General features: G+C 40.4%; 1 protein-coding gene across 1 annotated transcript in view; it reads left to right on the top strand.

Annotated features, from left to right (window-relative positions):
• LOC147311141 (amine oxidase [flavin-containing]-like) overlaps positions 1 to 24,501 on the top strand; it is a 53,579-nt gene that overhangs the window by 4,645 nt on the left and 24,433 nt on the right. Inside the window, exon 3 of the mRNA XM_086265470.1 lies at positions 24,332 to 24,426. Within this exon, the coding sequence (XP_086121596.1) occupies positions 24,332 to 24,426 (95 nt within the window). The remainder of the gene's footprint in view (positions 1 to 24,331; positions 24,427 to 24,501) is intronic.

The raw sequence follows: 24,501 nt of genomic DNA, 5'->3' as shown, positions 1-24,501 counted from the left end.
TAGCTTAGGGTTCTGTACAATCATCCCCTGTGAGTCGCCATTAACTAAAAATGGAGGAATGGGTTAAGGTGCATCTATTAAGTATTGCCATCCACCCATTGTGATAAGCACTGTGTGGCCCAAATACAAAAAAACAGCAGCAGTGAGAGAAGTTATATCCCTCTTGGTGAGTAGGTTAGCAGGAGAGCCAGGTTCACATCTAACAATGAATGATTTAGCCTACTGTGATGAATAATGAATAAAGCAGATTCATCCGAGTGAACATACAGTATATCAGCTGAACAGTATTAAGTTATCATATTATTATCAATAAATTTATTATTGATTTACTGTCACAAATTGAATAGATCGGATAAGGAGCCTCATATTTAATGATGCAGGCTTTATTTGAATGATAGTTTGACTGTAGCATTGTGGTTGTATAATAACTACAGTTCCCTCTCTAATACAAATAGAAATGATTCAGCTGAAATTAGGGCTGCCACGATTAGTCGACTAGTCACGATTACGTCGACTGTCAAAATCGTCGACGACTGATTTAATAGTCGACACATTGTTTGAAGCTTTGTAAGATCACAAAAGAGGCAGGAATAAGTAGTGGGACTTAAGAGTGTAATAACGGACTGAAACAGAAGATGGCAGCACTGCATGTACAAGGATGCCAGCTGCCGTTAAACCCCAAAGAAGAAGAAGTAGCTCTGTCCCAGAATTCATAGCGCAGCCCAGCTCAGTTTCCAACAATGGCGGCAGCTAGTTAGTTTTACTATTACTCTTATTATTCTTTCTGGGTCACAAAATAAACGTTTAACATGTTTTTAGGCGAGAATGTAGCTGTGTAAACCTCACATATCTGCTCAGTTTATCAAGACACCACATATTTTCAAAAGTTTTCAGAGACGTCTGTTACCCACCAGCTCGATAGCTAGCCGGGGGCAAGGCTCACTAGAGCCCGTGAGAACACCGGACTCCCGGCAAATCGTTTTCAAACCCACCGCCGTTTTTCACTACTCAGGTTAAACATATATAAGTCACTTAGATAACTTCAAAATGTCATTGTTTGGCTTTTTTTTTAGTATTTTATTTGTTCCTGAGTAAATCAGTTTGGCTGAGATCAACGTTATAGTTTTTACACAGCTGAAAAAAGTCAAGCAGACAACTGATTATCAGAAGTGTGAGATACTCGAGAATATACTGCGGTGTCCCGTTATATTTTAGATAGCAAGGAGTTTATTAAACTTCACCGAAACAATCTGCAAATTTCATTAAAATTTAATAAAGTATCATCTTGTCTTTATTTTTAGTTAGCACATACCTTAAACACTTAAAGCTGTAAGCTAATGATAGTTATATAAGAGCAGATGCATGCTGGTGCAATAAGCTGTACGTTTTATGTCCAATGGATGCATGATCTGATTAGTCGACTAATCGCAAAAATAATCGGTGACTAGTCGACTATCAAAATAATCATTTGTGGCAGCCCTAGCTGAAATGTATGTCTGTGTTTATGGGTGTGTTGTTTTCATTTAGCCTTTGCGAGACACACTCTAGTTCTCACAGGTTTGTTGTTCTGTACAAGTTTATCATAGTTAACTAACACTAAACTGAAAACAAGGTTTAAGTTAAATTAAAAAATAACTGGGAAACACTTTTGTAATCTTTGAAAACTAGCTAAAATTAAAATATAGAGGAAACATCCTTAGTTTTGGCATCTGTTAGTTTGGTGAAGGTTTTATTGTAACTTACCCGATGAGGCATTGATGGATGGTTTACTGAGGCTCTCAATGTCTACATGACTCTGGGTCAACCACTTTCATAAAGTTCTGTTTTTATTGTAATATCTGTGCTGATTTTTTCAAAATGTGGCCTCTGACATATGACCTCCATACAATAATGATTCAAAATATGATTTTTCTGCTTTACTCAGCACAGTACTTCCTATAGAATTATATTCCATTGGTGACAGTGGAGTTGATGCATGCTGATGTGCATGCATATCTGTGAGCTTAAATTGAGAAACACCCCCACTTTCTTAAATTATTTATTTTATGCTAAATTTTGTGATCATAGATAAATATCAGTGGGCCATAGCAGCACATGAACCAGTTCTCCTTCTCCTCATAGGGCCTGGTTAGAATGGCCTTCTTGATTGCAGTGATCTTCCAGACATTTGGTATCTTGCATGATATTGTACTTGGAGTCTGTTTGAGCACAAGACAAGACACTTTCAGTTAGGGCTGGGCCATATTATACCGTTCACGGTAATACCGGCATAATGTTAAGCAACGATAGGAAAATGAAATATCGCGATAGAATATGAGAAAAACGCGCATGCACAGTGCCTTTGTTTTCATACGCACATGGCCGATGACAGATGAACCAGAATTGGTTTGTAAAAATGGTGCAACTTCAGTGATGTGGAACTGGTTTGGTGTTTGTCCGTCAGATACACGACAAAGCGCATTTTTTTGCAGAACATGCAAGCGGCCGTCGTTATTGTCGTATTTGTCGGACTAAGATGCTCTTAAATCTGGGAGTAATCTGGGTGCTAAACTCCGTATGCTTCAGGTCAAACAACACTGCAGCATCACTGAGAGTTAAAAACTGTCTAAATTCTTTCATCTTTAATAAAACGATCAGCATTGCTGCTTTACCAGGTGTAACTATGAAGTTTAACTTCCAGGCATCCATGAAAACAAAATTTATTACATTTAACGGAGTTAGAAGTTAGCAGGAAGCTAGCGGAAGTTAGCTCGCTAGTTTCGCTAGTTACCTAAGCATGATATAGCATGTTCTGACTGAGAGATTTCTGAAAAAATTCAAACGTACAGCTCTGCTATCACTTCCAACATAAATGAAGACAGGAAACTAAACAGCAGTGACGTTTGTAGGGTTACTGAAGTTGGGCTAGCTGGTATATAATGATGTGCTCCGTGATCGCTAGCGACACACAGTGTTGCCAACTTAGCGACTTTGTCGCTATATTTAGCGAATTTTCAGAAAAAGACGTGAAAGCGCTTATCGCTTTTACTCTCAACAAGCAGCGGGTGCTGTAACGCAGTCAGTTCTTCTTTTACTCTTTTACTCTTATGCTGTTTTGTGGATCACAAGGTTTAAAACTACTTATAAACACACACACACAAAGTAACTCCACCAGAGTGCCTATTTCGGGTCACTTTTGCCGGTCCAAGCCCGGGTAAAGGAGTAGGGTTGGAATTGTGACATTAAAAAACAATAATTACTAAAAGAAATTTAATTTGTAGTTCTAAATAAACTCTAAATGCATTTAGGACGTTTTTTACTCACTTTATGTCTCTTCCACGATGTTATTTCTCTCAACAACAACATAGGTTACAATTAGATTAGCATGACCAATTATGCAAATTGGGCGATGACGTCATTTAGCGACTTCTAGCGACTTTTAGGACAGCCAATAGCGATTTTCCTTACTGAGGAGTTGGCAACACTGGCGATACAGCTATGTTAGCATAACATAAACAGTGAAGCTGGAGGAGGAACACTAACACTTTTCCACATATAAAAGTTAACGTTAAGGTTCCTGATAGTTAGAGACAAATGCAGTCGCATGGCAGGATGCTGTAAACGGACCAAACTTCAGTCAGGAGAACAACTGAGATTATCCATCCACAATACAAGGTTAGTCATTAATATACTGCAACAACATGGGAATAGAGCAGCTGCCAGAGAATTCAACATTAATGAATCAATGGTACAGAAGTGGAGGAAGCAAGAAGAATGAGTTTAATAAAGTTTGATTTATCTGACTGCTTTGTTTCACTTAATGTGCCTTATAATCCCGTGCACCTTATGGTCCGAAAAATACGCACTGCACACTGCAGTTTAATGTTGCAAAGCACCTCTTTTTAACTTCAGTGGCTATTATACATGGTTATGCTCAGGATATGTCAGCCCATTTCTACTGGAAATGCCTTTTGGTTAAACTCTCAGCAAGGAATTTGCATTTGCACTGTTACATTTTTATAAAGCTTTAATGTACATAAAAACCAGCTTCTTGTTTAAGTGAAAATAAATGGAAGGTTGTCTTTTTGCGCTAGTAATGTTGTGGAGTTGTATTTTGTCTCGCATCAATTATATCGTCAGTTATATCGTTATCGCAAATTTTCAAATATATATCGTGATAAATATTTTTGGCCATATCGCCCTGCTCTACTTTCAAGTAAGAATGCTGAATGATGTGGTCATCCTGCCAGCAGGTAAAAATTCAAATTCAAATTTTATTTGTCACACACACACAACCATACACAGTATGACATGGGGGTGAAATGCTTGTAGCTGTACAATGCCCGACCATTAAATGACAGAAGAAAAGTTTTACAATATTTACAATTTACAGGTAACACGAGAGGTAACACGAGATGGAAAGTTTCCATTGCACTGCATTGCACTAAAGGCATTACCAGATACAATTTAGTTAAAGGATTTTAGTAAGTGCAATCCTGGTGATGGCAGAGGATGGCATCTTTCCGGAGGACGTAAGTGATAACTTATGTTCTCTGTAAAGATAACTGTGACATGAGTGAGAGCTGAGCTTTAAATTCACCAAAAGTCTCTAAATTCTACGTCCTACGTCCACCAATGAGATAACAGTGATATAAAAAAGATAAAACTCTTGTATATAAGAGTCAGTGCTCCCCAGGGTGGCTGTGGCTACAATGTAGCTTGCCATCACCAGTGTGTGAATGTGTGTGTGAATGGGTGGATGACTGGATATGTAAAGCGCTTTGGGGTCCTTAGGGACTAGTAAAGCGCTATATAAATACAGGCCATTTACCATTTACCATAAATTCCTAATTGCAGATGGTGAACTTTTAGCAAGAAGACCTGAAATACCTAATGTAAAATCACTCGAAGATAACCAAAATTCACCTGTTTCATGATGTTACAGTGTTGCAGCAAGTTACATTAAAATTAAAACAGTTGGGTTAGAGACAGTAAATTGTGAAGTAGAAGAAAAACAAACAAAAAACCCAAATGAAGTATATCAAAACTGTGATAGACTTTCACTTTTTACATTTTTACTGACCCTGATATCCTAAGTATTCAGTTAAATTAAATTAAATGTTATTTTATAGCACCAATCACAACATCAGTCACCTCAAGGCGCTTAGTATTAAAGACCCTACAATAATTCAGCAAAACCCCATCAATCAAACAACCCCCTATGACCAAACACTAAGTTGAGAGTGGGAAGGAAAAACTCCCTTTCAACAGGAAGAAACCTCCAGCAGAACCAGGCTCAGGGAGGAGCACCCATCTGCTGCGACCGGTTAGAGGTCATCCAGATCTTTGTCTTTAAGACATTCCTGCAGTTTAACTAATTGGTGCTTATCATTTGGCTTCATGGAAAAATAAAGCTGGATATCATCTGCATAGCAGTAAAAATCATGCTGTGCCTTCTAATGATACCCCGGACCCTGTTTTCTTCCCACTGTTGCTAAGTGCTTGCTCATAGGGTGCTGTCTGATTGCTGGGGTTTTCCCTCTAATATTGCAGGATCTTTATTCTACAATTTAAAGCCCCTTGAGGCAACTGCTGTTGTCAATCGGTGCTCTAGAAATAAAACTAAATTGAATTTAAGTGGTGCGTTCAATCTCATAAATACATTTCTAGGACTCATTGCACCTGCTGTGTTCTAAATATATCCGTCAACGTATGTGAACAGTCCATATGTGAATAAATCCTCACCTTCTCTTGCAATTTAGCTTCATTATGGCTTCAATCCTAGATAACCACTTTCTCTGTCCAGCTGTGCAAACAACAGAGCCTGTGGTGTGTGCGGTCTGATTCAATCATTCGTTGGACAACATGTAATAAGTGCATTTCTGCATGCCTGCGCCTCTGTGTTTGCCTTGTGTGTGGCAGCTAAAGTCATGAGAAATGTCAGGTGTGTTAATGTTACAAATGCTGACGTTGGCTGTGTGAAAAGTGCATTCAGCTGATTGATGTTTGCACACCTGGAAAGCCCTTTTCTCTGTTTGTGATATATTTTAATTGAAGGATTTAGGGTAGGCTTATGAGGTCCTCTGTTTTTTTGTTCACTGCTTGACTGACAAAATTATCTGTCTGCCTGATGGTATATTTAACGATTGCGTGAAAGGAAATTTACAACTTTAAAATGATTTGCTATCCTTTTGAGGGCACTGCCCCTTTAAGGAAGTTGCTATAGATAGAATCACATGGGAAACTGATACAACTCACATGTCTGTATTGCACATGCACAGCTACAACACTGCCTTCCAGCCAGTTCTAACTCAGCGTAGAATGAAGACAGCAGCTGTAAAGCTCAGTTGTTTACATATTATATCTTTGGTGTTTAGCTCATTAAAACGTTCATTGCTGATTTATGGTGGGTTGTGTTCCAGACTGTTTCTTGGCAGGGAGTAGTCATTTCCTGGAATTGGTCAAGTAGAGGGCTGGTTACTGATCCTAGAGTGGAAACTAAACATGAAGAAGGCTATTTTAATTATTGCACACCAAACTTTCAAAGCATATTAAACCTGCTCTGACCTTTGTAGCAATGAAACATCAAATTAAGACCACCTGCTTTATGAACCAGGTAATGGGTACCAGCAATGTTCCCTCTAATTTTTCATGTGTCTGAGCGAACACACAAACTCCCTGAGCGGTCCCTTGGACTACTGTGAGCAACAGCAGACGTGTGCACTGTGGTCACACCAGCATCGAATCCATCCAAGTTACATGGTTTATTAAAATAATCAAATTACAGCATTTGCATTTATGTTAGACTACTTTTAATTAACTGCTTTAGCCCACTTACAATGAAAATTTAAAAAAAATCTAGTCATTGACCTGTGTAGTATGTTCACACTATTGGAAGTAAAAATAACTTGAACTCCAAAACACAACTTAATTTTTCTTTTTTTATATATATATATATATATATAAAGCTCTGACTTGTATTATGAGTCTGTGGTCTGGGAGCGAGTCCTGTAACTCTCTGTCTGCAAAATACAGTATATAATGACCAATGTTGGGCAATTAATTATATAGTTACTTCTTCAAAAAAGTAACTGAGTTTTGTAAACAAAGTTTTTTGCAGCTGTTTACCTAAAAATGCAGCCAAGACGTTTTTTTAAAATAAACATTTCAAACTATTTACAGAACAATCAGCTGTTCTGCATCAAATTTGATGCCACACAAATTATTTGTGCCACTCCAAAAAATTATTTCTGTCCACTATGAGATAAAGGAGAACAACAGCCTGATACCTGCAGGCCTGACAACAGGAGATGTGTCACTCCTGTAACACCTGTAACATTCAGCAGTCGCCTCATTGTTCTGACACACACAACCTATTGACTACACTACACACTAACTACACAAGATTTGCACTAAACATGGCGAACCTCTCACATCTCAAAACACCGCGTCACTCCTAAAACTTCCCCCTTCCTAAACAACTAAATACCATGTTGCCATATCATCTTTTGATTGGTCGACATGGTACATTTTTCGACGAATAGGAAAGGGTTGGTTTTTTTGGTTTCAACTTTGCTCACAGGCGGAGAGCGTTTTCCTTATAAAACACCATTTTTACTGTTTCTTCCCTCAGTAAATATAAACAACGATAGTATTCAGGAAGAAAACCAAACATTGCAGATATTTTTATCATAACTCTGGTTTTACGTGGCCTATCAACTCAATTTACAAACTGGTATAAAGTCCACACTTTTTCCATCAATTGCTCCGTCTGTCCTGCTCACATCTCCAATGGTTGTACACGTTGTCATTAATGTGGCTTCACTCCACATCAGCCGCTTTGCTAGCTAAAACACCGGTGTCGGCACATAAGGACGCTGTCATAGCCTGTCAACGACGTTGATTAGCTGCGTATATACGAATGTGAATCGCATCATTGGCTGGACTATGGGATAAGGTGGCATCGTTCTAATCCCATACGGGAGCAGCCAGTCACTTACTGACTAACACTGCAAAACAGAATTGTTAAAGTTTTAATTTCAATTCAGGTTAGATTTTTTTTCTGTGCGCAGAGACCGTGCCAGCAGTGTGCAATTGCGCACGCGCGCAGCTTAGAGGGAACATTGGCTGTATCCCAATTCAGGGTCTGCACCCTTAAAGTACGCAGCTTTAACGGTCCACAAGGGCCACGTACTCAAAGACCATTAAGGCCGGAAGTGCGAGGCTTGTGAAATGGGACGGTCTAGCCTCCGTCGCGCTGCCCAGGTTGCCTAGCAACCATGATACTAACATCTGGAAACGTTTCATACAGCATTGTTTGACAGAAATGAAGGAGAAAATCTTTTGTTCATTTGTTTGTTTCTTTCTACATGAGCTTTGATCATTCTCTGTAAGATTAAGCTCAGCTATTGAACAGCGTATATTTTAAAGTAAAGGCTTTAAAACCAAGTTAGTACAAACGTCACTAATGTCACATAACTTTGCCGACATGTGGCCAACAGTAATGTTTTAATGTTCTTCGTTAGTAAACATTTGCACATAAATAAGTGACATAATATTCAGTACTTACTTAAAGTTTACTCTTCGGGTGCCCCTCATCCACTGTTTTTTTTTCCGGCAACATTATCCACACCCACCGCCGCGCTATGCATTCTGGGATATGTTGGGTCACGAAGTCTACACGTCCTTAAAATTCAGGGAAATGAAGGACGCATTTGAGGGCCGCATTTCGAGCAGCCTTTGGATTGGGACAGCCTTTGTCGCGTTGCTGTGACGTAATCGGCCTTAAAATGCGGCCTTTAAGGCTGCAGACCCTGAATTGGCTGTGTCCCAATTCAGGGTCTACACGCTTGAAGTACGCGCACTACGCGTACTACGTACGGTGCGTACTATAAGTACGAGAAGTGCGGAAGTGAGAGGCTTGTGAAATGGGACGGTCTTGCCTTCGTCGCGCTGTTCAGGTTGCCTAGCAACCATGATACTAACCGGGAGAAATGTTTCATACAGCTTTGTTTGACAGAAATGAAGGAGAGAGAAAAAAAAGTTTTTTTGGTCATTCATTTTTGTCATGACATCACTTTGATTAGTTGAGTATCTGAGGCTGAGACCACAGGACTGTAAAACACGATTGTTGGGCTTCACTTCTGTACTGAACAGTCATTTCAAGATTAGTTAGTAAATAACAATTAGCTAATGTTGTTCATGAGACTAAAATCATCTCACTGTGGTAATGTAAATATAAAATGACCAATATTATAGTATTGTCAGATTATCATGAGATATATCTCTATCTATCTATATATAGATATGCTTTAAAACCAAGTTAACACTGAAAGTACAAACATCACTAATATCACACAACTTTGCCGACATGTGGCCAACAGTAATGTTTTAATGTTCTTCGTTATTAAACATTTGCACATAAATAAGTGACATCATATTCAGTACTTACTTTTGACAGTTCACTCTTCGGCCGCTCCCTTCTGCCGTGTTTTGCGGCAAAATTATCCACACCCACCGCCGCGCTATGAATTGTGGGATATATGGGACCACGAAGCATGCACCGGACCACGCTTGATATTTGGGGAAATCGACGGTGCATTTGGAGTATGCATTTGAAGTACACTTCGAATTGGGACAGCCGTCGTCGCGTGGCGGTGACGTAATCGCACTTAAAATGCGTACTTCAAGCGTGCAGACCCTGAATTGGGACACAGCCATTGGGTACCAGACCTCTAGGGTTCTCTTGGTATCTGACACTTGCAGTGGATCTTTTAGGGCCTGTGGGTGGGGCCTCCGTGAATCTGATCAGTGATATGAATTATGCTTAATTAGCTCAAGATATGGGTGGACTGCACACTTTAGACTCTTTGAGTTCAGGAAGCTGTTTCTGAGGCGCTTCATCAAAATTTAAATGAAAAAAAAGTCGTTCACTTAATGCATAATAAAAATATAATATGTAGAATTTGGGAGTTTTGAGTGGAAAAGAAACTTTTTTTACAACAGTTCTCATTTTTTGAGATACACTAGTACACACATTTTTTGGGTGGTTGCAAATGTAAATTTCCAATAATGTTAGTAACAGTCAGTTAAATGGTAAATGGACTGACATGTATTAAGCACCTTTCTACTCAATCTGAGCACTCAAAGCTCTAATTTTCATCATTATAAAAATCAGGACCTAGGTAACCCTAGGTCCAGTTATCCTCATCACCTGTTTCCTGACAACACACACAAAAGAGAATATTCTTGTGTGTAAATTTCAAGCTATTCTGTAATTGCTTGTCAGTATTGCTCCTCAGTTTGTTGCTCGTAAAAACCAAATTAGTGTCTGCATGTTGAGAACATGAGATTGGGAAAATGTAATTGCAGCACATCTTGTAATTGTCTCCCCCTGCGGATCAATATGTAGCCTCATTGGGCTCCTATTCAAGTGTCTCACTTGTCACTCAGACACTATTGGATTTTTTGTTTGTGTTCCTGTGAAAAGAACATTGTCTGGGCGCAGACACACTGAGACACATGGAGAAAATCAAATGTCACACACTGACGGTGTGATTTGTCTCTCTGAAGAACATGTTCTTCAATATTCTTAGAAAGCAGGTTCTAATTTTCAATTTAGGGCATAACATTTTTTTTAAAGAAAAATATTTTACTCAACATTAAACAACATCTCAGATTTATCCCTTTAAAAACAACTACACCCCTCATGTGTAAAAGATGACATAATTTTGTTAACACCAGTAGTGAGAAGATAAATACTTTTATCTGTTTATGGCATTGTAAGATACAAACTAACTGCTAGTCATTGTTATTTAGCAATAAGATTGGACAGCTGGATGTAGCCACCATAATGTCACCAACATGTTTATGAACTTCTGATTTATGATTCCAGTTTGGCCTTTTTTTCTCATTGCTATATTGTTTTTTTTCCAGCGTGTATGATCATATTTTGCTAACTGTAATTACTGCTAGCATATAAAAAAGTAATAATAGAAATTCATTCATCACAAAAACTCACAAACTGGAGCACTGACTCTCTAAATAGTTGGTAGAAGAGTTGGTACAGTTAACGACACAGTAAGTTTGGATCGTTTCTACTTGTATCTCGTTTTGAATCACCCCGAATGTGCATATTGATTTGTCATATTGTTTTAAACCCTCATTTGTGTTTTACCCGTGCATTCTTTGCTGGTGTTTCTCAGGCTCTTCTTTTTTCTGACGGCATGCTGTATTTTTTGTTCACCCTCTGCAAGTGCATCAAAATAACTTTTGTTTTTCTCTATCTGGCATTTGGGTTCTCTTTTTGCTAAAAATATCAGAGCAGGTAATGTTATGTGCAAAATAATTGCATTACAAATGCTCCAAAAAGCACCAACAACACAAACATGGTTGACTGGTCTAGTTACGTGAATACAGTGAACTGTGGTGAAGCCTAGCAGGCAAACAGCGGCCTATTTGTCCGTACTCGTTTTTGGAGTGGGCATTTGAGCGACTGCAAATGAGACATGCAGTTGCAGCTAGAATGAAACAGCTAGTGTGTCTCTTGATTTTTATAGCTAAAAGCTAATCTGCTTACAAAATTGCTATGATTAGGGATGTTCCAATACCAGAAATTTAGCAGATGATACTAACGCACATAGAATCACATACTTACTTCTCTACACCCAATTTAATACCATGGTTTAAAAAAATACAAACAAACAACAAAAACAGAGTGATTATCCCATCTCTGACACAGTGATGGCAGACCAGTTATTTAAAATTTTACCATTATAGTTTGTTGACATGACACAGACTAAAATGTTAGGATGGTTGCAGAGTAGCCTTGTAACGTTACTATGAGGTATGATGATCATTACATAATGTTAGCCTAAGCTTTTGTATAACAGTAGCCATTGCAAAACATAGCTGATTTTGCAGTATGATAAATTGCACAGTATTTCCATACCTGACTCTTATACCTTTTTTTAATCAAGGAGTCAGGGTGGCGCCATCACAATAGCTGCACTTTTTTTAAATATTTCCACGTGTAGGTTTTGCTGTGCCATTTGTACTTTTTCCTGTCCTTCTGCAAGTCCTTCTTCTTCTCCAGCGAGTAAGAGTTGACACAAACTGCAGTTGTCTTGGCCAATTCCAATTTCTGACTTATTTATCTATGTATGTCTGAATTTTGCAGATTATAATTTTTATTCTAAGAACTATAACTGAGAGCATATACATACAAGTAAAACGAAAATGTTCTTCAATGCCTATTAGTATTATCATGATAAAAAAGTTACTAAACTAAATTTCTCACAAATTACAGCATGTTATAGGCTACACAGATAATTAACTGAAATGAGATTTTACCTTACTAAAAAAGCAGAGCTTGTGGTTACCTCTGAGCAATGAATAGCTTATCTTCAGCCACTTTGTCTTTGTTAGCGTCTTTAAAATGTCCACATTCAGCTGGGTCAAGGTGATTTAATGGGGTTCCCAGTCAAAATATCTTTGTGGAATGCCCCACCAAACTTGGATTTCACACTTGGAAAGTCAGAGCAGATTTACATACCACAAGTTAGCAATCCAAGATGCTGGCACTGGATGTAAAAAGTAGTAAAACTGTAAACTTTTAACCTGTACTGCAACTGTTGTGGGGTTTTTATTGACTTACTAAATAAGCCATCTCAGTGCACTGAGTACTTTCTATCAGTCTGTCCATGAATGTGTTTTTTAGCCGCTTTGCTAAGAACCGAAACAAAACAAATTTTCCCCAGCTTCTTCTGGATCGCACTAACTTAGGAGCGACATCACTCCAGAGTTCTGACATGTGAGTTCCAAGATATCTGGAACACAACACAAGTGTCTGAATAGGTTTGTTGTTCTGTACGAACTGTACGGTTTATTGTAGGATCTACTGTACAATATAAAGCGTCTGCTGTTGTGATTTGGCGCTATATAAATAAAATTGAATTGAATTGAATTGAACGTTTTCAGGGTGGCCCCCTTATGGTTTACTTTGGCAAACGTTGTGTCTTCACTCACTTTAAAGACCATCCACACTAATGATGCATCTCTTACACGAACACGAGGTATAGTTCTGAAAAAACAAAACAACTAGGTGCTGTCACATTTTTAGAATTTTGGTATACTAAGCATCAGTACTAGTGACATCTCTAGTGTGAATCTTCTTATCTAACTGTCAGCTAGACAAGAAGACAGGCGATAGACTGAAAAGACAAAAAAAACAGTGCCATTTAGGAGTTGTTAGTTGATTCTGAGCTGAATGTCTGTCAGCTCTCATCTGGTGTAGTTGAGGGCTGTTAATGTGATTGGGACTATTAAAACTACGAAACACTGGGGGGGGAAACATGGCAAGAGCAATTAGAAGTGAAAAGACAAATGGCAGGTGGTAAGCCAGAGGTGGAATGAGGGAAAGTCAGATGATAGAAAACAGCAAGCAGCAGAAAAGAGATAAAAGCAGGAACAGGAAATGGCCAAAGGAGTGCAGTTTTGAAACATTCACTACAGTCACAATCACACGCTAGATGGACAAATATCCATTACTGCCACCCATTACTGATAAAAAGGATGTTATGTGTTGAAGATTACAGGTTTAGTGTAGGTAGAGCAGCTATTATGGCACAGGAATCGTATTAGTTCTCAGCCAGATTATTTAATTCTTGGAATGAATTAAATAATCAGAGACAAGAAGCAGAAGCTGAAGCTGCCTGGTTTACATGGCCACACCTATTCCTGGTCATAACCCATATCCTGATTTTGTCATGTTTTGTCATGTCATGGAAAAATGATGTTAAATTAAACAGAGAGAAGCTCATGTCCACACTTAATAAACAGGGCATGACTGTGGCAAATCATAGGCAACCAGGCAGACTTTGTCTTTTGTAGGGTAGACCTGGGTTACAAATGGGCTTGCAGGTGAGCAATAGGTGGGCCCCTTATGAGAAAGCAGATTGGATATGTAGAAGGGTGTCACCTGACATTGAAGTGAGCTGCTCTGCAGGGATTGTGGCTGAGCTTAGTTGTGGCAGCTTTCTGCAGTACCTGGATTTTTGTTTTGAATGAGTGTGAATTGTACTGGGAACGTTTACTTTCAGAAACCGTGGGAGACAGGCTGATATCTTTATACACACACACACACACACACACACACAGTATACAAATACGGTTTGCTCCTGCCAAGTGACCAAATCTTAACAATTACTGTTGTCAGGGAAACTGTGCCTGCCACTGTCTCTTTTTCCAGCACAGAGGGCAGAGGGATGAAAAGAAACGTGTGTGCTCCTCATAGCTGTGCAAAAAGCTTTGGAAACTTACTCCACTCTATCAAATAAGGTCCAACCCATAAACAAGTAGTCTCAAAACTTACGTTAGACTCTGTGTCCAATAAAAATATAATGTAACAGTTAGTTGTTTTTTTCCCCCCCCTTTCAAATGTCTCAGAGACACCAAGCAATTAGGTCAACCAGAACCCTAAGGTGCTGTGGTGGAGAGGAGAAAGGCAGTGGTGGGAAATCAGGGGAGAAAAACATATACAGGGATTTTCTGGGAGACAAAAACAGGAGTACAGAGATGGGGAAAGGAATCCAACTGCACTGGAGCGCACAGCAGAGGAACCAATTCACACTGCATTATAGCTCTAAATTGCGCTGCCTTATGTTTGTTCACATGCTTTGTATACATGTATATATATATATATATATGTATATATATATATATATATATGTATATATATATATATATATATATATATATATATATATATATATTAGTGCTGTCAATAGATTAAAAAAAATTAACTAACTAATCTCACAATTTTCTGTTATTAATTGCGATTAATCTCAATTACTTTATTAATAGCCTGGCTCCAATTACATTTTTTTATTCTTTATATTTTAAGTAATTATCGTTGTTCACCGAAGTCCAGTGGTCTCCGGTGAGAGCGACATTCCTTACTTGCACAAGCTTGCTGGACTGCTGAGCCCTCTGGTCCCCATACAAAGTGTGCAGTCTCGACACAATGGTTCCTCTCGAGGGCAGATTGTAACACTCATCTCCTGATGCAGCACGAATGACTTCTCTCAGTCCATCATCTTCTACTATGCTAACTGGTCGGCAGTTTTTAGCTATCCAAACAACCAAGGAATTGGTTACCTTTTCTCTCACATTTTTTGTTATTCGTCCACAAGCACCATACTCCTGAAGTGTAGACTGGCGAGGTCCCGTAGAGGTGGATTCAGTTGGGTGTTTTGCTCTCAGGTGATACGCCAGTGATGAACTGCTTCTGTGGTACTTGAATTCAGCGTTACAAATTGTGCATCTTACTCTCGTTTTGTCCAACAAGCCATCAGGCAACTTCTTAAAGAGAAACTTTCCACCCAAAAGTCCGCCCTCGTCCATGCTTGCGTGTGTTAGCTAGTGTTAGCTAGATAGTAGCATGGTGTCACTTCTTCTTCTTCTTCTTCTAATCATTTCTGTCAGGCCAAACGCCAGCATAGCACACTGTTGCCCCCTCCTCCAGAGGTGCTCATGAATTTAAAGGTCTTAGATTACAGGAAATTAATAAAAAAACAAAATCAGCGTTAAATTTTTTTAATGCATTAAACATTTCGCGTTGATCTTAACAATTAACGCGATAATTTTGACAGCACTAATATATATATATATATATATATATATGTGTAAAAAAAAAACTAAAAAAAAACACCCAGCATGCCCCTGCGGGCAGTCTATCCTTCAAGCTCGGGTCCTCTACCAGAGGCCTGGGAGCTTGAGGGTCCTGCGCAGTATCTTAGCTGTTCCCAGGACTGCGCTCTTCTGGACAGAGATCTCCAATGTTGTTCCCGGGATCTGCTGGAGCCACTCGCCTAGCTTGGGAGTCACCGCACCTAGTGCTCCGATTACGACGGGGACCACCGTTAACTTCACCCTCCACATCCTCTCGAGCTCTTCTCTGAGCCCTTGGTATTTCTCCAGCTTCTCGTGTTCCTTCTTTCTGATGTTGCTGTCATTCGGAACCGCTACATCGATCACTACAGCCGTCTTCTTCTGTTTGTCTACCACCACTATGTCCGGTTGGTTAGCCACCACCATTTTGTCCGTCTGTATCTGGAAGTCCCACAGGATCTTAGCTCGGTCATTCTCCACCACCCTTGGGGGCGTCTCCCATTTTGACCTCAGAACTTCCAGGACATATTCGGCACAGATGTTTCTGTATACTATGCCGGCCACTTGGTTATGGCGTTCCACGTATGCCCTGCCTGCTAGCATCTTGCAGCCTGCTGTTATGTGCTGGATTGTCTCTGGGGCATCTTTACACAGCCTGGCACCTGGGGTCTTGCCTGGTGTGATGTCAGTGGCTTCTATCTCCTCCTTTGGCCAGCCTATTACCCCAGCAGGGTACCTGATGACGGGCAGGGCGTAGGTGTTGATGGCCCGGATCTTGTTCTTACCGTTCAGCTGACTGCTCAGGACTTGCCTGACCCTCTGCAGGTACTTGGTGGTTTCAGCTTTCCTAGCGGCCTCTTCATGGTTCCCATTCGCCTGCGGGATCCCCAGGTACTTGTAACTGTCCTCTATGTCTGCAATGTTGCCTTCTGGTAGTTCGATCCCCTCCGTTCTGACTACCTTCCCTCTCTTTGTTACCATCTGAGTACACTTCTCCAGCCCGAACGACATTCCGATGTCATTGCTGTATATCCTGGTGGTGTGGATCAGTGAATTGATGTCTCGTTCACTCTTGGTATACAGCTTGATGTCATCCATCAAGCTGTATGGACAACTGCTCCATTCCGTAGTTGGTATCCGTAGCCAGTCTTGTCAATTATCTCACTGAGGGGGTTCAGGCCTATGCAGAACAGCAGTGGGGACAGAGCATCTCCTTGGTAGATCCCGCACTTGATGGTGACTTGTGCTATGGGCTTGGAGTTGGCCTCTAGTGTTGTACGCCACATCCCCATTGAGTTCCTGATGAAGGCTCTTAGGGTCCTGTTGATCTTGTACAATTCTAGGTATTCCAGTATCCAGCTGTGGGGCATTGAGTCATAGGCCTTCTTGTAATCAATCCAGGCAGTGCACAGGTTGGTCAGCCTGGTCTTGCAGTCTCGGCTGACTGTTCTGTCTACCAGTAGCTGGTGTTTTGCGCCTCTGGTATTCTTGCCCATCCCTTTCTGTGCCCCGCTCATGTATTGACCCATGTGCCTGTTCATCTTAGCCGCTATGATGCCTGACAGGAGCTTCCACGTGGTGCTGAGGCAGGTTATTGGTCGGTAGTTGGAGGGTACCGGTCCCTTCTGGGGGTCCTTGAGCATCAGGACTGTCCGGCCTTCGGTTAGCCATTCCGGGTGTCTCTTGTCAACTAGCAGCTGGTTCATATGTGCTGCCAGGCACTCGTAGAGTGCAGTCAGCTTCTTCAGCCAGTAGGCGTGAACCATGTCAGGGCCTGGTGCTGTCCAACTCTTCATACTGGAGACCCTTTCTTGGATATCTGCCACGGTGATGGTTACTGGACCCTGTTCGTGGAGGTCGCTGTGGTCTGCCCTCAGATCCACTAGCCACTGAGCATTACCGTTATGGGTTGCGTCCTTCTCCCATATGCTCTTCCAGTATTGTTCTGCCTCCAGCCTTGGTGGTGCTGTTCTCATATTGTTCCCCTGCCACTGAGAGTACACCTTGGCTGGTTCTGTGGAGAACAGCTGGTTTATTCTCTTGCCTTCTATCTCTCTGGTGTACCTCCTCAAGCGGCTGGCCAAGGCTGTGAGCCGTTGCTTGGCAGTTTCCAAGGCCTCAGGTATGGACAGCTTCCTGTACTTCTTAGGCACCTTCCTCATCGTGCCTTTCTGCAACTCCGATAGTTGGCTAACCTCCCTCCGTGCTACCTTGATCTTAGCCTCTAGCCTCCTTCTCCATGGAGGGTACTGCCCCTTGTGGCTGTTCAACTTGTAGCCAAGCATCTCACTGATCACTGCTGCCGTATTGTAGATCAGCTTGTTAGTGTCGGTAATCGTGGCTGTAGGTATCGTCCGTAGTGTGTGTGTGTATATATATATATATATATATATATATATATATATATATATATATATATATATATATATATATATATGTGTATTAGGGGTGCAACGATACAGAAAATTCACGGTTCGGTTTGGTTCGATACTTTAGTGTCACGGTTCGATATTTTTTTGATACAAAAAAAAATGTTCATGCCTTTTTAATTTGTCATTTGTTAAATTTTCACAGCACATTCCGCACCACATCTCTGCGTTCATCATTTGTTTGAAGCCAGCTCACCTCCTGCAACTACTTTTCCGAGAATACGCGCCTCTTTTGTGGTTCGGACTCCTTCTGACATTTCTTTGGAGGTGGAGGAACATCACAGTAATTTCTTAAAGGAGCTTGCTTCTTCGACATCTTTAAGAGTTCTAAACAAATGTCTGTCCTCCTGAAAATCTTATGTACGCAAACACGCATTGCAACTTCTTATCTTGTGCATGTTTTTTATTTTGACAGCGATTCACTTGTCATGTTTGCATAGTAAGCTAACGATTGATAAGACGATGTCAGAGGAATTGGTGCGCAAATTATCATCACTCACCAATCAATGCTGTCGCTCTCTATACACAGTTCACGCGATTGCAAAGTGAAAGCAAAAAACAAGCGCAAATTCAAACGCGATTTCAATATGTCACATATTGACAGTGGCTCACCGATGCCAATGACATAATTACCCAGCTACATTACCGAAAGAATGCAAAAGCATTGACATATATTTTTCCTTCCTACGATAGGCCGACGGGCAGGGCAGAGATAGATTTTGGTAGCCCGACTGGAAAAATCGCTAGCCCGGGGACGTCGGGCTAGCGATTTTGCGAGCCCTGTATCTAATTGAGGAATCACTCATCTTTGGAAAAGAGAGTTTATTACAGAGAAATGTCTCTTTCCAAAAATAAAAGCTATACTATACGCTTCTTCTGGGCTATATTCTCAGCAGCATATTAAACATATCAGGTCCCCATAAGGAGAATCACGTGCTAACGGCTGTCTAAATGACTCGGGTAAAGTTTGTAGCACGCGTGCTTGTTGTTTTTGTCTGCTTCCACTTGTCTTTGCACTAGGATGATGTCGGTGTAAATGTGCAGTCATATTTGTTGTGTTCCCACTAGTGCTGTCAGCGTAAATCTCGTTGAAATGACGTTAATGCCACAACACGGCAAATCTCTGTTAACGAGCTACCGTGGATCGCCCCGTGCATGGGGCTGGACGGCCAACACGTTAACGAGCTAACTGCGCTAACACACTAGCTCCCACCCATGTAATTGACCATTGCGTGGCACATCCAACATACTGTTTTACTTTAGTCCATGACGCGCTTACCTTTAGGGTCATATGTCACATGAAAACCAAAATAGTTCCAAACGCCACATCTGAATGAGGGTGGGGGAGGTTCAATTTGCCATGTTGCAAGGAGAGCTTAACTTCTGTCTCGCTAGCTTGCCCTGCGCTCAGTGAATCTGCGTTCGACTACTCCGCCTAGGCTGCACTGTTGAGTGCAGATCCACTGAGCGCTCAACACAGACAGCATTGTCAGAAGGAAAGTTGATAAAATAAATTAAAAATTTTGTATTGTTCGATACATATGCGTACCGAACCGAAAGCACTGTATCGAACGGTTCAATATCGATACGAGTATCGTTGCACCCCTAATATACATATATATATTATATATATACTTGCCTCATTCACACAAGCACTCTTTTTTCTACGTAAGCACTTTCTATCTAACACTCACAGTCAGAGCAACTTGATGAAGGATATTTGGTATGCAGACTGGAGCAGACTTGGATCGAATTGGAAATTAAGACACCCCCACCCCCACCCCTTCCACCTTCTATTTGGAAGATCACCTACCTTCCAATTAGTAGGTGGCCTGCTCTACCTCCTGAGCTACAGTCACCCCAAAGCTGAAGTGTTCTTGCACCCTCTTTCCAGTGTCCTCAAAATCATTCACCCTTCTCAATCACAAAGGATGTTCCAGCACCTAAAAACACCTCAAAGAGGCAAGGACAGGTGAGATAAGTGTGTCTGGAAGAGCTAAGAGCGAGGGAAGCATCCCTCAAAAGGACAGGATCTCTTAAGACTAATACTATAGAAGCAAGGATTTCTCATTTTCTCTCCTGTGTTCTTCAGTCTTGTTCATGGATGTCTCCTGCACATTTTCACTAAGACAGAAAGAAGAGATGAGATGGCAGGAAGCGAGGAGGCAAGTTAACATAATTAAATGCACCCAGGTGTCCCAGGGAGCGATCCATAATATAATACTTCTACTTATACTACTCCTCCTCTCTTGTCTGGTCCCTCGTTAAATACATCTGCACAAAGGATGAGAAGCACCGCTGAACTGACACCAGCTGTTCCTCAGATGTCAGGAAGATTGCACTTCAAGGCAACTACATCTGTTTGATAAATATCAAGCTCGTCTTCTATTGCTCATTACCAGCTATATGTGGCCATAAGTGAAGGTGGTAATGTCCATTGACCTGTAAATCCGCAGTTTCAGCCGTCACTTTCAGCTTTACACCGGAACAGCTGCACCATTCATCCTCTGCATCTAGAAATTCAGAACCAGAGACCAAGTTTTATTCAGAAACATTGTTAGCTTATCTCCATAAAAATGCCATTGTACATTGATTTAAGGTCAAAATTCGTCTTTCTTTAAAATGTAGAAAGCAGTTCAGATTTTAGCTTAATTTTTTGTGAGCTTCTAATATTTTTATTGTATTATTATTTGCCACCACCAACATAATTTCCAGACCTGACTTCTGACCTTTTGAATGTAAAACATAACAAACTACTGCAGTAAGTATTGCAAAAAGACAGAAATTCAGAAACATTTTCTATCTGTATAAACAGACAGAAAGAGCAAATGCATGAAGCAGTAGTGAAGAAAAAAAGTAATTGTATGATTGGTTTTGATTTCTGACTGAGATTCTTGGATGGTTTCTATTTTATTTTCTTTCTTTTTCTTGCCTCCCTGGCTTTTTGGTCCATGAAGTAGCTCGGCCTGAGTGTGTTCATTTTCTTTATTGTTGTTGGGGGAATGGAAGTAAACATAAGGGGAAAACTTTTGAAGTGATGATCACTTTTTGATCTATTAGTTGCGTTTGTACCATGTTTTTTAATTGAAGAAAAGGGGGGATAAAAAGTGAAGCCTTGATTTGGATAAATAAGCTTTCTGATCAAAGGACTAGTCCAACGGGAAGCTACTTTTGCAGCGATTGCTGTAGGCATAAACAAGAGATGCAGACAGATGCTCTTTGTTTTCCAAGACAGAGAGTGACCTTTTGAGCCGAGTGTAGGTTAATAGCATCAATTTAATGGAGATTTGTGAGCCTCCTCCTGGTCAAGTCTAATGCTTTCTGCAAAGCCTGACAGGCTGAGCGCTTTTGTACATAGAGAGGAGGCTGACGCTGGGTAATGCAAAATAAACTCTGTTTAAACTAATGTAAACCTTTCCAGATCAAATAGGGCTTAGTCAGATTTGGCAGGAAAGAATATAGGGGTGAAGATGGCGAGGCCAGAAGGGAATTTAGGGCGAAAGCCAGGAAAACATTTGCACAGATGTGGGTACCTGCTGACAGTAGAGACATTTTGCTCTGTGCTGTTTTCTATTACAAGTTACCCCCTGCTTCTCTGCTCCTCATTTATCAGTGTCTGCTGATGAACATGCAATGAATATAACATGCAGTATGTAGGCTTTTGTGTGATTTTTGGCATGCTCATTTTTGTTTTATTAAAGAGTGCCTGTTTTTCTCTTTAACATTTTTTTCTGTTAGACTCCAGTAGCTTTGCACAGTTCAACAAAGTTCTCAGCTCATCCTCAAGAATAAAACACGCTATTACCTTTAAGCCTTACTTTGTTCCAAATTGGCTGCCCCTCACAATCAAAAGCCGGTCATCCGCCATTTGTTCACTGCCACTTCCTTTAGTCTCTTCCAGTTAAAAGGGAGTTCTTCCCCCACACTGTCACCAACTACTTGCTCATAGGCGATTCTTCATCTTTTTATTCACAGTGCCATGGTGGATTGACATCTGAAAGTACTTTTCCACACTGCCAGTTAGGGCTGGGCCATATTATACCGTTCACGGTAATACCGGTATAATGTTAAGCAACGATAGGAAAATGAAATATCGCGATAGAATATGAGTAAAACGCGCATGCGCAGTGCCTTTGTTTTCATACACACATGGCCGATTGTTGAGTGAAACAGATGAACCAGAATTGGTTTGTAAAAATGGTGCAACTTCAGTGATGTGGAACTGGTTTGGTGTTTGTCCGTCAGATACACAACAAAGCACATTTTTTTGCAGAACATGCAAGCGGCCGTCGTTATTGTCGTATTTGTCGGACTAAGATGCTCTTAAATCTGGGAGTAATCTGGGTGCTAAACTCCGTATGCTTCAGGTCAAACGAACACTGCAGCATCACTGAGAGTTAAAAACTATCTAAATTCTTTCATCTTTAATAAAACGATCAGCATTGCTGCTTTACCAGGTGTAACTATGAAGTTTAACTTCCAGGCATCCATGAAAACAAAAGTTATTACATTTAACGGAGTTAGAAGTTAGCAGGAAGCTAGTGGAAGTTAGCTCGCTAGTTTCGCTAGTTACCTAAGCATGATATTGCATGTTCTGACTGAGAGATTTCTGAAAAAAATCAAACGTACAGTTCTGCTATCACTTCCAACATAAATGAAGACAGGAAACTAAACAGCAGTGACGTTTGTAGGGTTACGGAAGTTGGGCTAGCTGGTATATAATGATGTGCTACGTGATCGCTAGCGACACAGCTATGTTAGCATAACATAAACAGTGAAGCTGGAGGACGAACACTATACACTTTTCCACTTATAAAAGTTAACGTTAAGGTTCCTGATAGTTAGAGACAAATGCAGTCGCATGGCAGGATGCTGTAAACGGACCAAACTTCAGTCAGGAGAACAACTGAGATAATCCATCCACAATACGAGGTTAGTCATTAATATACTGCAACAACATGGGAATAGAGCAGCTGCCAGATAATTCAAAATTAATGAATCAATGGTACAGAAGTGGAGGAAGCAAGAAGAATGAGTTTAATAAAGTTTGATTTATCTGACTGCTTTTTTCGCTTAATGTGCCTTATAATCCCGTGCACCTTATGGTCCGAAAAATACGTACTGCACACTGCAGTTTAATGTTGCAAAGCACCTCTTTTTAACTTCAGTGGATATTATACATGGTTATGCTCAGGATATGTCAGCCCATTTCTACTGGAAATGCCTTTTGGTTAAACTTTCAGCAAGGAATTTGCATTTGCACTGTTACATTTTTATAAAGCTTTAATGTACATAAAAACCAGCTTCTTCTTTAAGTGAAAATAAATGGAAGGTTGTCTTTTTGCGCTAGTAATGTTGTGGAGTTGTATTTTGTCTCGCATCAATTATATCGTCAGTTATATCGTTATCGCAAATTTTCAAATATATATTGTGATAAATATTTTTGGCCATATCGCCCTGCTGTACTGCCAGTAATGCATCCCCAAACCATGGCAGAGCCTCCACCACCTCGCTCCAGACTCTGATGTCCACATTGACAATGATTTGAAGCAACATTTTCAAATTTGAATTGACTCTCAGTCTAGCTGTTTAATTTGGTGTACCTTTTCTCCCAGTTTCCCCTTCTAAAGAACAGCTTCTTAACAATATTCTGTGTGTTTAGCAGCCCTGTAGATCAGCGCTTCAGAGTCATATGCTGCCCTCTAATTCTCTGCATGTGTGTGTGTTCATGCCTAGATTCATTTAGTAGTCTTATTGAATTAAAGTATAACTAGGAGTGCCAGAGGTCAGTGTATGAAAAGCTGTTTTTCTTCAGTATACTCTGCGGTTGCTAAACCAATGAGTACTCAGTGCTTTTTTTGTTAGCTCTTCCTCCCCACATGATCAGCAGGTTGGCTGGTTTGTGATTCCCCAACAGCCCCCACCCATCCTTCCCCCTCCATTTTTCCCAGAGCTCTCTCAGTTCATTTGAAAAGCAAATGTTATGTAATTGTATTTAAGAGTTGCATGCCTACCTAAAAGCTAATCAGTGTAAATGCACAACGGAAAACAATTAAAGTGGGAATAGCTGTTGATGGTATAACAATGTCCTAACTAGCATTAGGATTTTTGGAAGCCCTTTTTGTCATTAATTTTAAAAGACCTTTAAAATCCCTGTGTGCCTTTTGCTATTGCTTTTTTTACAAGTACAGAAAGCACATATATTGCTTGAATCCTTATGTTTAAGTCCTGTTGGTGTCTCTGTCCTTCTGCAGGTTTGAGTGCTGCAAAGCTGTTGAAAGCCAGTGGGCTCGATCCTGTAGTGTTGGAAGCCAGAGACCGGGTTGGTGGTCGTACCTTCACTGTGCAGGTAAAGCAAAGAGTGTCAATACTACTGTAGGAGCGGCTCATAAAAGAGACAATCAGTAACAGTAATATAAATACT

This window comes from Aulonocara sp. 'chitande type north' Nkhata Bay, linkage group LG16 (genome assembly GCF_057382095.1).
Source record: "Aulonocara sp. 'chitande type north' Nkhata Bay isolate Kocher_YH1m ecotype deep benthic linkage group LG16, A_spYH_male_GT1.1, whole genome shotgun sequence".
Lineage (NCBI taxonomy): Eukaryota > Metazoa > Chordata > Actinopteri > Cichliformes > Cichlidae > Aulonocara > Aulonocara sp. 'chitande type north' Nkhata Bay.
This window is presented reverse-complemented; position numbering and strand designations above follow the sequence as displayed.